The sequence below is a fragment of the Dysidea avara genome, chromosome 15 (genome assembly GCF_963678975.1).
Source record: "Dysidea avara chromosome 15, odDysAvar1.4, whole genome shotgun sequence".
NCBI classification, from domain to species: Eukaryota; Metazoa; Porifera; class Demospongiae; order Dictyoceratida; family Dysideidae; genus Dysidea; species Dysidea avara.
Genome location: NC_089286.1, coordinates 3,601,738 through 3,614,842, shown reverse-complemented (window position 1 = coordinate 3,614,842; position 13,105 = coordinate 3,601,738). Strand labels below are relative to the sequence as shown.

Genomic DNA, 13,105 nt, shown 5'->3' with positions numbered 1-13,105 from the left:
CATGACCCAGCTCACGTGATGTAGTTATCATTAGGGAGTGACACAATGAAAGCTGTACCGTTTGATCAGCATAATATTTGGTCAGGGACACTAACATCAGTGTATCATTGTTGTTACTTGAAAAGTTGTAAACTGGTACAAAACATGTTAAATGAGTATGACTATAAGTAGTAGTATTCGTGAGTACTTGATCGTTAACTCTAGAGAGTACTCACATGCTAAAAGACCATGATCATTTCAGCCCTATGTATTTATAACCATGCAGTGTCCAGTCGGTCATGGATTTTTACAAACATAATATCTGTGAACAGACTGTGTAGGACCAGGTGCTGACTTCATTACTTGTACTGTAAAGCCTGATCAATCAATCAGTTAATTAATATAAAACATTTTTGTAAAGGAAGAATAATAGCTCTACTAGAGGTTGTCTCTTGTGAAAGGACAAAGGAGTTTGGCCATTACATGTTAGTGGGTAGCTTAATATGTGACAAGTGTAAGAAAAGTTAGAAATTTGAGTTGGGATCACATCATCACAGGTAAACACTTACAATAAAACAAGGGAGGTCATCTACACCTGCAGCTACACTAGCTAACGGATTAAATGTGACCAGAGTTGCGAAAAGGGGTCTTCCACACACATCCAATTTACCAACTTTGACGATTAATAACTTAAGATTGGAAAACGATATTGACTTGAAATTTGGTCAGTAGTGAGTACTGACATAGCTTAATGGATTGAGGAAGTTTCAAGTTAATATGTTAATGTTAACCGAACACTAAGTTATGGTCTCCCAAGTTCAGAGAATTGGATGTGTGTGGAAGACCCCTTCTTGCAAATCCGGTCACAAATGTTACATTTGTTTGTTTTACTTTTTTTACAGTAACATAATTCATACCACCACATATGATGCCAAACACATTAATTGTACTACTGAATGTAATACTGACTGGATGACTAAACTGCAAAATCGCTTCATGTTCCACCCATTACACAGTGTTACAAATGAAGAACAGTACACTGTTAAAACTGATGTGCTATGGTAGTGCCTAAAAGTGCTACAGTAACACCTATAAGTGCTAAATTTTGACTGTTTCAGTCAAAAAATGGCACCTCTGAGTTCTACCATACCATAGCACTTCAGTTTTAACAGTGTAAGAGAAGCACCTCTGCAATTAGCATCCATACCATAAAAAGTATCAACAATTTATCAGATTATCATTTCATCATACTTCTTGTCTACCATTCACCACCCACTAAGTGGATAAATTTGCTAATTCCTTATTTACTTTCTATCTAATTGTTTGCTGAACATGTATGCATTTTTTTTGCCCGTGGGTGCATCAGCAATTGCTATCTGTCCAGTTCTTTATTCAGAGTCAGTTGATTACAAATCAATGGAGTCAACAATCTGAGCATGTGTGATCTGTCTAGTCCCATCATAATGATGGTAACACGTAAAAACATTTAAGTTCTTCAGTATAAATGTCACACAAAAAAATCAATTGTTATAACATGTACTCAAATCAAAAAACACAACTATATATAAATGATCCTATGTGTCACAGTCCATTAGTATACCTAGAGTCCCTTACATTCAAATGGAACCTCAAACATTGTTGCAGGTGGTGCAGTAGTGTTGAAAGTCAGGAATCCAAGTTCCCTTCTGATAGTACTAATTTCATTGTTGACATATCGAGGTACATTGGGATTCTCACGCTCCACCAGCAATTCATTACGTACTGTTGATCCCTGTAAATGAGACATAGCATAAATTGGCTGATGAGCAGTGTATATATCAACATGATACGTATATACGGTACTGCTCAAATGTAATGTTGTCTCATGCAAGTGCAAACGATTAAAAACTCAATACATTTGAGTAGTACCATAAATTGGCTATGAGTATTGCCACATGACCAAATAGCCTGTATAGCAGCTTATTACAAAGTGGAAGTGTTCCTGTTAACAAGGACAGAATTAAACACAACCAGGATACAAGGCAAACAGAGCAGGAGGTCTGTAGGGCATAGCCCATAAAAAGCTATGAACATGCATTTTTTATACACTTAGCACTCAATTTTTAACATACAAATTTGCTTTGTAAGTGGCTTACACTAAATGATTTGTTGCATGGGATCAACAGCATTGATAATTTCATGAGTGGCTAATTAGTGAAAACTAAGACTGAGCCACAATTAAGATATCAGAATGACTACTACTGTAGTATGAAAAAGACAACAATGGCTCAGCGTGAAATCCATATGGATGACAGTCTGTATGGGTGAGCAGCAGCGGGTAACACGCTCACAGTTTTGGAAATGGAATGCAAATATGTCATTTTCTGATTTAAGCCCTGCTACTGCTGCTGCTACCTCCTCATTGTAACTTGCTGATGCTTACCTCCTCCTTGTAGCTTACTGACGGTGCTCCTAGAAGCAGCAAATTGTAAGCTGCAACAGTAAAGTACAAACAGTAGCAGCACTGCAGCTGCAATAACAAAAGTACTATAGCTACAAGCAACAGAATCAGCCAGGAGCAACAGCAGAGGGACAAAAGGAGCAACAGCAACAACAACAGCTGCCACTCAGCAAAATTTGATGCATCTACAATTGGTTGAAATAGATACTGTAAGTTTATAAGTTTCAAAACCGGTTGACCAGTTTTGAGATGGGTTGGTCGAGACGGGTTGGTCCACTAGTATCAGCATTGTAAGTAGGTCAGTACTGCTGACCCGCTAGACCCACCAACCCAAGTAGTAGTCCAGATGGGACCCAGATCTGACCCAGTTTAATCAAAACAGAGGCGTGTGCCAAGAGCTAGATTTTAAAGATCTCCAAGTCCCAAGCTGCTCTGATCATCTAAAAGATGAGTAAGTACCAATGAGTACATTCAGAGCAATCAAGAAGTGGGCATAGCTCAGTGCTAGTTTACAGACAGCCAGCTACAGCGAGCATAAGTGTGCTTTCTTGATACTAGACTAGTTGCCTACAAGCAGCAACACTCAGTCCCAATAAGTGGATGTGGCTCCACATAGCCAAAACACTTTCACGAATAATAGGCGTGGCTCCACATAAGTTTCTTCAGTACATACAACTGAATTTCCATCAATAAAATCGAACTCGCAAATAGTATACGATCATGTGATCCCATCTGGGTCAGACCCAGATAATCAATAAAGCAGATGATTGGGTCGCACTTGTCCCAGACAAAATGCGACCCAAGTGACCCGGATAATCCGGATGACCCGACCCACTTACAACGCTGATTAGTATATCTGCAGGTGTAGGCAACCTCTCTTGTTTCCCTGATTATAAACCAGCTGTGCATACCACATCAAAAGAAAGACTTAATGTATACATGTGAAAGTGTGTGACAACTATCAATTTCTGAAAAAGTGAAGTGGTCATATGCTACATCCTCAGCTATGCATGTTCAGTTTGTTACACAGTGTTACAAATGAAGAACATTATGAGAAGCACCTCTGCAATCAATACAGAAAATATGAATGATTTCCATTACAAACATAGGGAAGCCATACCATGAATCGACACCTTGCACTGTCAACAGAAGAACTGGGGCACAACAAATGACAAAGGTAAGCCCATGATGCATACACTGTACGTACTGTGGTATGCCAAAAGGCACCTAGCAACATTTAATAATGAAAAAATCACACCTGTAGCCTTTGAGCTATGAAGGCATCAGGCAGGTACTGTCAGGTAGGCAGGTAGTGCTCTGAAGACGCTTATGGGCTTGATTCTACCTAACCAGAACTGCCAAGGTGCAATGAAGGTATTGTGAGGCTGGTTTCTGGTCAATATCTTTTTATGAGAAAGTGGAAACCTCCATGATCCCTAATATACAGTACTTCTATACTGTATGATAAAATGGTACAGGAACAACCTGGAGACATTTTCTGGTAGCAATGGTACACCAACTATACTAACTTACAGATTGAAATGCCCACACATCCAACATTATTTCTCTCACTTTCCTCTGCCCAGCATATTTAGCAATTGCTACCCAGTCCCAGTATGATGGCATTTTAGCAGTCTGCAGCTTCCTGCTCTCACAATGTGGCAATGTACTGTAGTATAACATTGTTTAACATCAGCAATAGCAATGTATTACATTTCCCTTACCTTCCTCCCCTTATAAAATACTCCAGACCCTGTTAATGAAAGAGAGAGGACAAGTATTGTACATTGTATTGTACTACCATACACAAATATGAAATACATATATAATATGTACACAGGTACTTGTATGCATTACTGATAGAAAGACTGCATCATGTGATAACACATATTGTATGTATACATAATCAGTGATAACACACCATGTCATAACGTTCCAAATCAACACTTGTCTCATTTTTACCATCTCGGTCATATGTAAAGAATTCGACACCTCTATTCAGTGCCTCATTAAAGGCAATATGTCCTATATAATATGTACATTCAGACACACACCATCCTACACCCCATACGTACCCATTCCTTGATAAGTGTCATGTTCATGAAGGAAGAACTCCACCTGTAGACAAACAGAGTATTTCATCCAACAGGATTATACCAAACAGCTATAAACATGCAGTGCTCCAATTATAAAATACAAAACCAAATGCACTAGAGAGACATAGCAAGATAGACAGAATAGTTATTATTGGGAATCAGTTTTAAATTCAAGTAGAGATCACATAAATAAAGAGTAATGGGATGAGGGCACCTGCAGCCATACTAGTGCACATATACTTTAGCTTGTCTGAAGAAGGGATTAAATGATGTCAGCTGCTGACTGTGACTTTAGCCACAGTTGCAGATCTACCAACATGCAGTGAATGTCTGTGTGTCACCCTCTTGTTTTTGTAACGTAGTTATGACCGGTCAGTTATAGCCATACCACATCAAATGAAAGAGGCACAAATTTCACGTCTGGACACGTAGTTCAAAATGAAGTGGCTACTTCTTTTCGTCTTCAGTTATGATTTGTCCATTATAAACAAATAGCAATACAAGAAGGGCTTCTGCAATTAATCCAATCACTGGAAAATTTGGATGATAATGTAATAGTCAGCACAGCCTAAAGTCAAGGACATGTGAATCAACTATGCAGCAGTGGAGAAAGAAATGGGCCACAAAGGATGACAAGTTAAATCCATGATGAGATGCTACAGTTGGCACCTCAGGCCTATAAGCAATGTGGAATCAGTAGTGAAGAAACCATCCGTAGCATTAACCATTGCTGAGTCATGCTTGGCTAAAAACATCAGTTAGTTATAGTTAGTCAGTTAGTTAGTTAGTTAGTTAGTTAGTTAGTTAGTTAGTTGGTTGGTTGGTTAGTTAGTTAGTTAGTTAGTTAGTTAGTTAGTTGGTTGGTTGGTTAGTTAGTTAGTTAGTTAGTTAGTTAGTTAGTTAGTTAGTTAGTTAGAGTATTTTCTTTTTTCATAAAAGCTGTGCAGAAGACTAACCAATATATGGATCTAATCTACATCAACATCACAATTATAAAAAGATAGTATGGGAAATTTGTACAGAGATATTGAGAGAGATGACAGTTGTGATGATAATGTTTATAATATATTCCAGCAGGTAATTATAAGGTCTGGTTTGCCTATTTCATCATCATCACAACACACTACTATTCTTTTAACCAATGATTTCATGTCATGAAAGCTGCTAACACATGCAGTTCAGTTTTGTTACTGCGTGATGAACTGAAATGGCCATCTTGTCAACTATGACATCACATCTTGTCAATTATGACATCACATTTTGTGAAGGCGAAAAAGTCCATACCAAGCTATTGTAAAGGAAAGTGAAGTTTGGTTTATTTTTTTGGGAAGAAAAGTGCAAGCCATCATGATCCCTATTATACAGTACTACTGTACTCAAGTATGCATGATCCAAGTGTCCAAGTGCCTTATAAAAGCCAACTTGAAGAGAAGAGCAGTATACACAGCAAGGAAACATCCAGTGCTCTAATAGATATGTTGATAAAATTGAAGCAATTAGTAGTCAGCTATGTTTGTGTACAGACCATGTACTCATTTCATTATTTCCCATTTCTTTGACCTCAAAAATACATGTGGAGTGGGTGGTTCATTATTTATTGCTATTGCTAATTTTCATCATGACCCACATAACAGCTACGAGAGGTAAGAATACAGTAAAAAATAACCGAATACAGCAAAAACTATAGTCACACATGGCCAGGCCACTTTTGAGTGACGGTTGGTGGTAAAAATAGCACCTTTTATAGCTGCTCTGTAGTCATAAGAATAATAATGAATAACTCTGTAATGAGTATATCCATGAGGATGAGCTGGTATTTGTATCATGCGGGCAAACAATGAATCTTGTTGGAGTGGTCTAAAGTCTGCTATATAGCACAGGTTGCTAGTAGGCCTTCACTATATTATAAGTAATTTTACTAATCTATATATTAATTGTCTTTTTAGTACTCCATTATTTGTATTGCACTGTAAAACTTCTAGTACTAAAACCAAACCATGGTTATATTACCCACCACAAGTAATTCAACCACCAGTTGATTTTCTCTCCAGTTACAAGGCTGGATAATCTCATGCAAGGTAGAGAAAAGATAGTTAGTATGTTGTCATGTGGTAACACAGCTCACTATGACATTAGTAGTCTGGCTCTGCCCAAGATGTTTTTAGGGGCAGGCAGTGTAAAACTACTCCAAGACAGCCTCCACTATGAGCTCATGTATGATTGTGGAACTCTCTACCAATAATTGACCTGTATCAATCATTAGAGGTGATTAAAATTGAAGAAATTTTTATGGAATCATTTATAGAAAATTTTGACAATATCCGGCCCCATGTTCATTCCAACTCATAGATAAGCATTCTGTAGTTTAGTGGTCTAATTGATAAGTTAATTAATTATAGACAGGTTTAACGAGAAGGTGTACCACTATATTACATCATTTTGTGTAACGCAATCCAGATTTATGTAGGGCAAAAAGACCAGGAAATCAATGTAGGGCAAACGTTTTCAAACTGTTTCTGCGCACTGCAATACTGCATCTAGTAATCACTACCCGAAATACAAACCTTGTAGTCACACTTCAGGATTTGCTGAAAAAGAATAACAAGGTAACTATTCTGTATGGATGGTTTAGTCCTCACTACCTGTTTTTATCATTATTTGCATGATTGATAAATTTTAGTTAATTAATATCACATTTCTTTTGCCCTACAAAAATGGCTGTTAATTGTGCATGTGCAAGGTACATTTTTATGACAACATCATGGTCCACATGACAACATCATGGTCCACATGTTCATTCAACACGTCTATACAGGCTTCAGGGTCCCTGAGTCAGAATTGTACGCCCCCTGCAAACACCAAGTTTTTTGTGTGCAGCTGTACCTCATTTCTGTAATGTAAATTAATACGTGCTTCATAAAAATATAAGCATCAACAGGTCATAGCCCCACCCCTAATCTGCAAACTGTTCCGCCTCAGTCCCGACTAAATTAAGCACCTTTCGTCTTGTGCAATTATTCATAAATAGTAGGAATGATATGTAAAACACTCATACAAGCACCAGAAACCATGTATAGCTACACCCACCACAATCACCTTGGATTCGAACGTTGCTTGGATCATCGGCCTGGGTGGGGTTTGCGCGTAGCAAACGGCAACGATTAAACTGAGAAGCAAAATCTTCAACATTATCCTCGTGTTGTTTGGTTGAGACAAACAGTCTGCAAAGTTGGTTGAAACAAACACAGTCTAAGTGGTTGACACGCCGCAAAATTTCGCTAATGTCACGTGGTCAGTTACCTTTTAGACCACGTGATCAATGAATATTACATTAGGCTGTTCAAAAAAATTCCGACCTGAGTCAAGAGATGTCATGGTGTCACTGAGCGGATCAAGGGTAGTACGTATATGGAGCCTGGGGGGCTGCCCCCCCAAAAATAATGGTATTGTTTCTTTAATTTGCAAAAAAAAATCTTGCAGGCTAGCTATATAGCTAAGCATGCCTATATATGTGATGGTGATGGAGATGAAAGTTTTCAAGATAGTAATTAAGAGTGTTATATGTGGTGACTGTTCTAAACTCATTTTATTATTGCTTTTTTTCCTGAGCATATTAGCTGTGCTGTCTGCTCAGTAGCAATAATAATAATAATAATAATAATAATTGAGTGTTTGACTGACTGCTTTATTAGATCTCGTGTTTTTCTTGGAGGGGGAGGGGAATGGTCAACACAGTAGCTACACAATATCTTTACACTTCCACAAAAAGAGATGCTCTATAGTATAAACACAGTATAAAGAGGTTTGTCCAGAAATTGTCCTATGTTAGTGACTCCATCAAAATAACATTTTGTCATCACTGAATTTAATCATCTTAAGGGTTGCACTCCAGTAACCTTACAACTAATTTAACATGCTAGCTACAGAATTTATTCTGTGCCTTTGCAGCCATGACAACTCTGACCACTGTAAACATGAAGTAACAGACAATGCAAACATATAGCTATGTTAAAGTTATGTCAATATCTTTCTTGTTGACAAACTCCCCTAGATAGAACATGTTCTAGTTTGCTCCACACTGCTACCATATTTCTATGGCCCTCCGTTAAATTTTTTGTGACAATCCAGTTAGCTTGCAACTCAAACTGCCACTTGGCACATATCTTAGAGATCAATATGCATTCAAGTCTGAACTTTATGTAATTGACTTAATGGTCAGCTTTGTAGCTAAATGTGGCTAATGTATAATTACACATGAATTCAACTGATATGGTTATAATGTAGGGTAGCAACAATCCATGAGTTTGTGACTCATCATAGACATTAAAACATATTAATGATATGGCATAACATGCAAGCAAGCATGCAAGTAGCTATAAAACATTAACATTTTTCTTGGATTCCAAGTCTTTACATACGTAGCTTATGCAAGTAATTTGATGGCTGCATGTCCATTATGTGTAAATTATACCATACCTTGCACATAAACACATTAATTGCCTTTAATATAGGGTGAACTCATGTACAGCACACAAAAAAATGATGTCACTAAAACAATAACACAGTACTAGAGCCAACATAGCATAGAGATAGCTGGTTAGTTATTGTCCATATTACTGGAGCTGCTCGCAAACTTTGGGTACCACAAAGAGAGACTGTTGTGGGGTGATAGCATCAAACTTCATAAAAGTAACTTCCCTCCTTTCACTGCCAAGCTCAGCATTGAGGTATCGTGGAACATTCACATCTTCAGCATCTACCAGCACTTCAAACTGAACCCCAGGACCCTATAATGGACAACACAGATCCCTAGTTATGCATGTTAACACAGATAACATACACGATACTCCCACACATCCAGTGTCATTTCTCGAACTTTCCTCTGACCAGCATAATGGGCTTCCTTCAACCATCCCCAGTATGGAGGCAGGGTGGTGCCATTGGTCTTCCTCATCTCACAGTGCTCATCAGCTCCACTAAATGTGTGCACCATCTTATTACCCAACTAGTTACTGTAATGTGACCTCACCTTCCCCTGATGGAGAACTCTTCACCCTATATACGAGTGTCAAACATATAGAATAATCAGCAACAGTTGCCATGTGTTATGTTACAGTAACCATAATGCAATAACACGTTATGTGGTCACAGTGCAACTTAATTAACCTATTAGCTACATGGCAAACATAAACCATAGCCTTCTGGCTACTAACCATGTCATAGCGTTCCAGACGGATTCTTGACTCGTTCCTGCCCTCGGCCATAGCATGCAAGAGCTCTACACCTTCATTCTTAGCCTCATCACGAGCAATAAACCCTGTGTGTGGACCGGATTAGCTATAATATATACTACAACACTTCATATCTTACCTCGTCCCATATGAGTCTCTCGCTCATGGAACGTCACCTCCACCTGTAAACACGAACACGTAACAAATCACTCAGTAGTATAGCTACTGTAGTTAGCTATAGCACCCGCCCAGCACCCAGATTATTATCTTCCCGCAGATATTGTACCCTTAGTTGTACGAGTATAGACTGCTATTAGGTTCAGTACACTTGACGTACTTCAGCCTCGAAGGTCTCTGGAATCACTGGCCTTACAGGTGGTGGAGGAGGTTGCGCGTAGCAAACGGCAACAAGAACTGCGGCGACAATGAGCGCTTTCATTTTGCAATCCGATCTGCAACACTAGATCTGTGTGGCGTGTTGTGGAGCCCTTTATGTTGTGTGTACCAAGGGTCACATGTATACTTATAGTTCTTCACTCGTGACTGTCATATGATCTCATCATGAGTTTGCCAGCCCCACCTCTTTTTTGCATAGATAGGCATAGTAGCTAGAGGGTGCGTAAGCAGGTGGGGACTATTCTACGGAACGGAACGGAACGGAACGGAATGATGGACTAAACCACGGAACGGAACGCTTTCTCAAATTGAAGCTTGCAACTTACCATTGCTGAAACTTCCCTTATAAGTTAGCAGTGGCATCTCCAGTGGGTGATTAAACATAAGATAAAAAGAATTAACGGATCGATTGTGGGTTTTTGTTGGTTGTCATTAGAGTAAAGTATCAATTATCGGATAATATGATGTTCGGACAGCTGCCACTCACTTCCTGGAAATCCTGCAGCTTAGGTTATTGTACCAAAAGGTAGGCTACAATAAGCAATAATTATCCTACAACAATCAGCTTTGTGTGATTAAAAGCTTAAGAGTTACATCCAATAGTATGCTTAGTCCGATAAAATCTATGCTCGGATAAAACTATCAGTTGTCGGACTTTGATTTTTACTACCAGTAAACAATGTCCAATTTATTTCAAATTTGTATGCAATATACCTGTATTCATTAGCTATTAATAGCCAAAAAATGGTTTCGTTATCTTTAACATAGAGGGAGTACGAGCCTTCCAATTTTTAGCGGTATTGTCGGACACCCTCCGTTTTTATTTAGCCATGCCCACCAACAGAGTTTGTATGTTTTTGCAACAAATGCACCAGTGCTAAACCACAGAAGAAGGTAAATAAATATCTCTCAAGAGTAGAGGTGTGCTTTAAAGTTGATATTCAGGATATTTCCATTGGAACGCAGAATTTTTGGCTCCTAAATGAAGGAGATTCGCGCAAGGTGGAAAAATGAAGTTATGCAAAACCACCTTCTGACCACCTACATATGCTAGTCTTGGTGTCCTATCACAAATACTGTCACGGAAATTGAAAGGCTTTTCTTTCTCTACCTTATATGGGTGAAACAAAAAGGACGAAAATGTTGCTTTGTGCATCCATAGAAGGTAGAAAATGGAACATCTTTTCATTTCTAGGTGGTATTCGTGATTGAGACACCAAGACTAACAAATGTGGTTGGTCAGAAAGTTGTGCCTCGTAATTTCATTTTTCCACCTAGCGTGCATCTCCTTCATTTAGAAGCCAAAAATACTGCGTTCCAATAGAAATATCCTGAATATCAACTTTAAAACACACCTCTACTCTCGAAAGATATTTATTTACCTTCTTCTGTGGTTTAGCACTGGTAAATTTGTTGCAAAAACCATGAACTCTGTTGGTGGGCATGGCTAAATTAAAGCGGTGGGCATCCGACAATACCGCTAAAAATTGGAAGGCTCGTACTCCCTCTATACTAAAGATAACAAAACCATTTTTTGGCCATTAATAGCTAATGAGTACAGGTATATTGCAAACAAATTTGAAATAAATTGGACATTGTTTACTGGTAGTAAAAATCAAAGTCCGACAACTGATAGTTTTATCCGAGCATAGATTTTATCGGACTAAGCATACTATTGGCTGTAATTCTTAAGCTTTAAATCATGCAAAGCTGATTATTGGAGGATAATTATTGCTTGGTGTAGCCTACCTTTTGGTACAATAACCAAAGCTGCAGGATTCCCAGGAAGTGAATGGCAGCTGTCCGAACATCATATTATCCGATAATTGATACTTTACTCTAGTAACGAAGTATTGTTGTGGGATGAGCTGTATCAGTGATGTTCATCCATACGGAAGGGAACTTTATGTGAGCTGTTTTTCTTATTTAGACTATAGAAAACAGTCTGGGCCGGTCTTTCAAGTCATAAGTCAGTGTATAAATAAAGCAAGCAGGAAGATACTGGTAACAGGAAAGAGCCAGCTGAATTAAAACTTGAAGAATTTTGTGCAGTGTGTGAGGAGCAAATATTTTGGCAGACCGCAAGGAGGGTATATTCTGCAAACATCACTGAAGTGTATGCATGGAGTTATTTATATATTAACAGCTGGTGCAATGGACTAATGCCGTATTCAATAGTGAGCTGATTTTATCTGTTGCACAATTCAAGGATGTGTCTGACTGCTAGCCTTGAATCAGGCTAAATGCCAAAACTCCAAGATCAGCCAAATCTCTATTATAAGCCGCATGTGAAACCATGCCCGTAGCCACCAGGCAAATGTGATTTGGACCAGGATGTGTGTGTAATTTCAATGTATCTAGTCAGACCTGAAATAGAACACTCACATTAATTACATACCACCTAAGAATTCTAGGATTTCTTAAGTGTAACATTTCACATGCTTCACTTCAAACAAAACAGGTTAAATTTGTTCGTCTATTTTCAAGTGATTCCCAGTCCAGCTGGTCCATGAAATTACAATGGGATCACATGTATTTGTTACAGTGCGGGCTGTCCTGTGTTGGATCTACTCTAGAGTCTAGAGTTGAGATTTCAAGGTAGACTCACTGCCAATGTACTGACACTAGTACTGTTGTAGCATGTTTAAGTGGAGGACAAATGAAATAGTAATGCTAGATTATTTATGTATACAAATTTTTCATAATGAAATTGATATCCCATTTTGATTTGCACTTCCACTTTGCAACATATTCAAGAACAAGAAGCTACCACACTTAATCTCCAACCACTGTCATTAATTAACCAAGATCTCACTAGTCTGTAATTCACCTTACTGTAGTGATTTTATTGATTCATCTGTATGTTTTCTTCATTTTCCTTTGAAGTTGTACCAAGAGTTCATAATAAGGTGGAGAGTGTCTAACTTGAACGCATTCACCAAACAGCCTGCTTAAAGTAACAC

At 38.3% G+C, this 13,105-nt stretch overlaps 2 protein-coding genes across 3 annotated transcripts; both read right to left on the bottom strand.

The window, feature by feature from the left end:
* Nucleotides 1-1,456: 1,456 nt before the first annotated feature.
* Nucleotides 1,457-7,814, bottom strand: LOC136245411 (uncharacterized). 2 transcript variants are annotated; one of them, XM_066036933.1, is made up of 6 exons: nt 7,612-7,814; nt 4,495-4,537; nt 4,341-4,444; nt 4,144-4,172; nt 3,953-4,088; nt 1,457-1,750 (listed from the first exon to the last, which is right to left on the bottom strand). In XM_066036933.1, exons 1-6 carry the CDS (start codon nt 7,702-7,704, stop codon nt 1,580-1,582), a joined length of 576 nt encoding a protein of 191 aa, XP_065893005.1. In that variant the 5' UTR covers nt 7,705-7,814; the 3' UTR covers nt 1,457-1,579. The 2 variants fall into 2 exon arrangements, with proteins under 2 accessions (XP_065893005.1, XP_065893006.1); XM_066036934.1 differs by having other exon boundaries at nt 3,992-4,088.
* Nucleotides 7,815-9,003: 1,189 nt separating this feature from the next.
* LOC136245407 (uncharacterized) lies at nt 9,004-10,256 on the bottom strand. Its single transcript, XM_066036930.1, has 6 exons — nt 10,084-10,256; nt 9,886-9,928; nt 9,729-9,832; nt 9,545-9,570; nt 9,356-9,491; nt 9,004-9,302 (listed from the first exon to the last, which is right to left on the bottom strand). The coding sequence occupies exons 1-6, from the start codon at nt 10,183-10,185 to the stop codon at nt 9,129-9,131; spliced, it is 585 nt and encodes a 194-aa protein (XP_065893002.1). The 5' UTR covers nt 10,186-10,256; the 3' UTR covers nt 9,004-9,128.
* Nucleotides 10,257-13,105: the final 2,849 nt, after the last annotated feature.

Bases quoted from the DNA above. Each gene is read 5' to 3' on its own strand.
- LOC136245411 (XM_066036933.1), bottom strand. From the start codon at position 7,704: ATGTTGAAGATTTTGCTTCTCAGTTTAATCGTTGCCGTTTGCTACGCG. The intron at 4,445-4,494 runs GTACGTATGGGG...CATATTATATAG, and splicing joins TGACACTTATCAAGGAATGG to GACATATTGCCTTTAATGAG. The intron at 4,173-4,340 runs GTGTGTTATCAC...TTTCATTAACAG, and splicing joins ATTTGGAACGTTATGACATG to GGTCTGGAGTATTTTATAAG.
- LOC136245407 (XM_066036930.1), bottom strand. From the start codon at position 10,185: ATGAAAGCGCTCATTGTCGCCGCAGTTCTTGTTGCCGTTTGCTACGCG. The intron at 9,929-10,083 runs GTACGTCAAGTG...TCGTGTTTACAG, and splicing joins CAGAGACCTTCGAGGCTGAA to GTGGAGGTGACGTTCCATGA. The intron at 9,492-9,544 runs GTGAGGTCACAT...GCACACATTTAG, and splicing joins GAGTTCTCCATCAGGGGAAG to TGGAGCTGATGAGCACTGTG.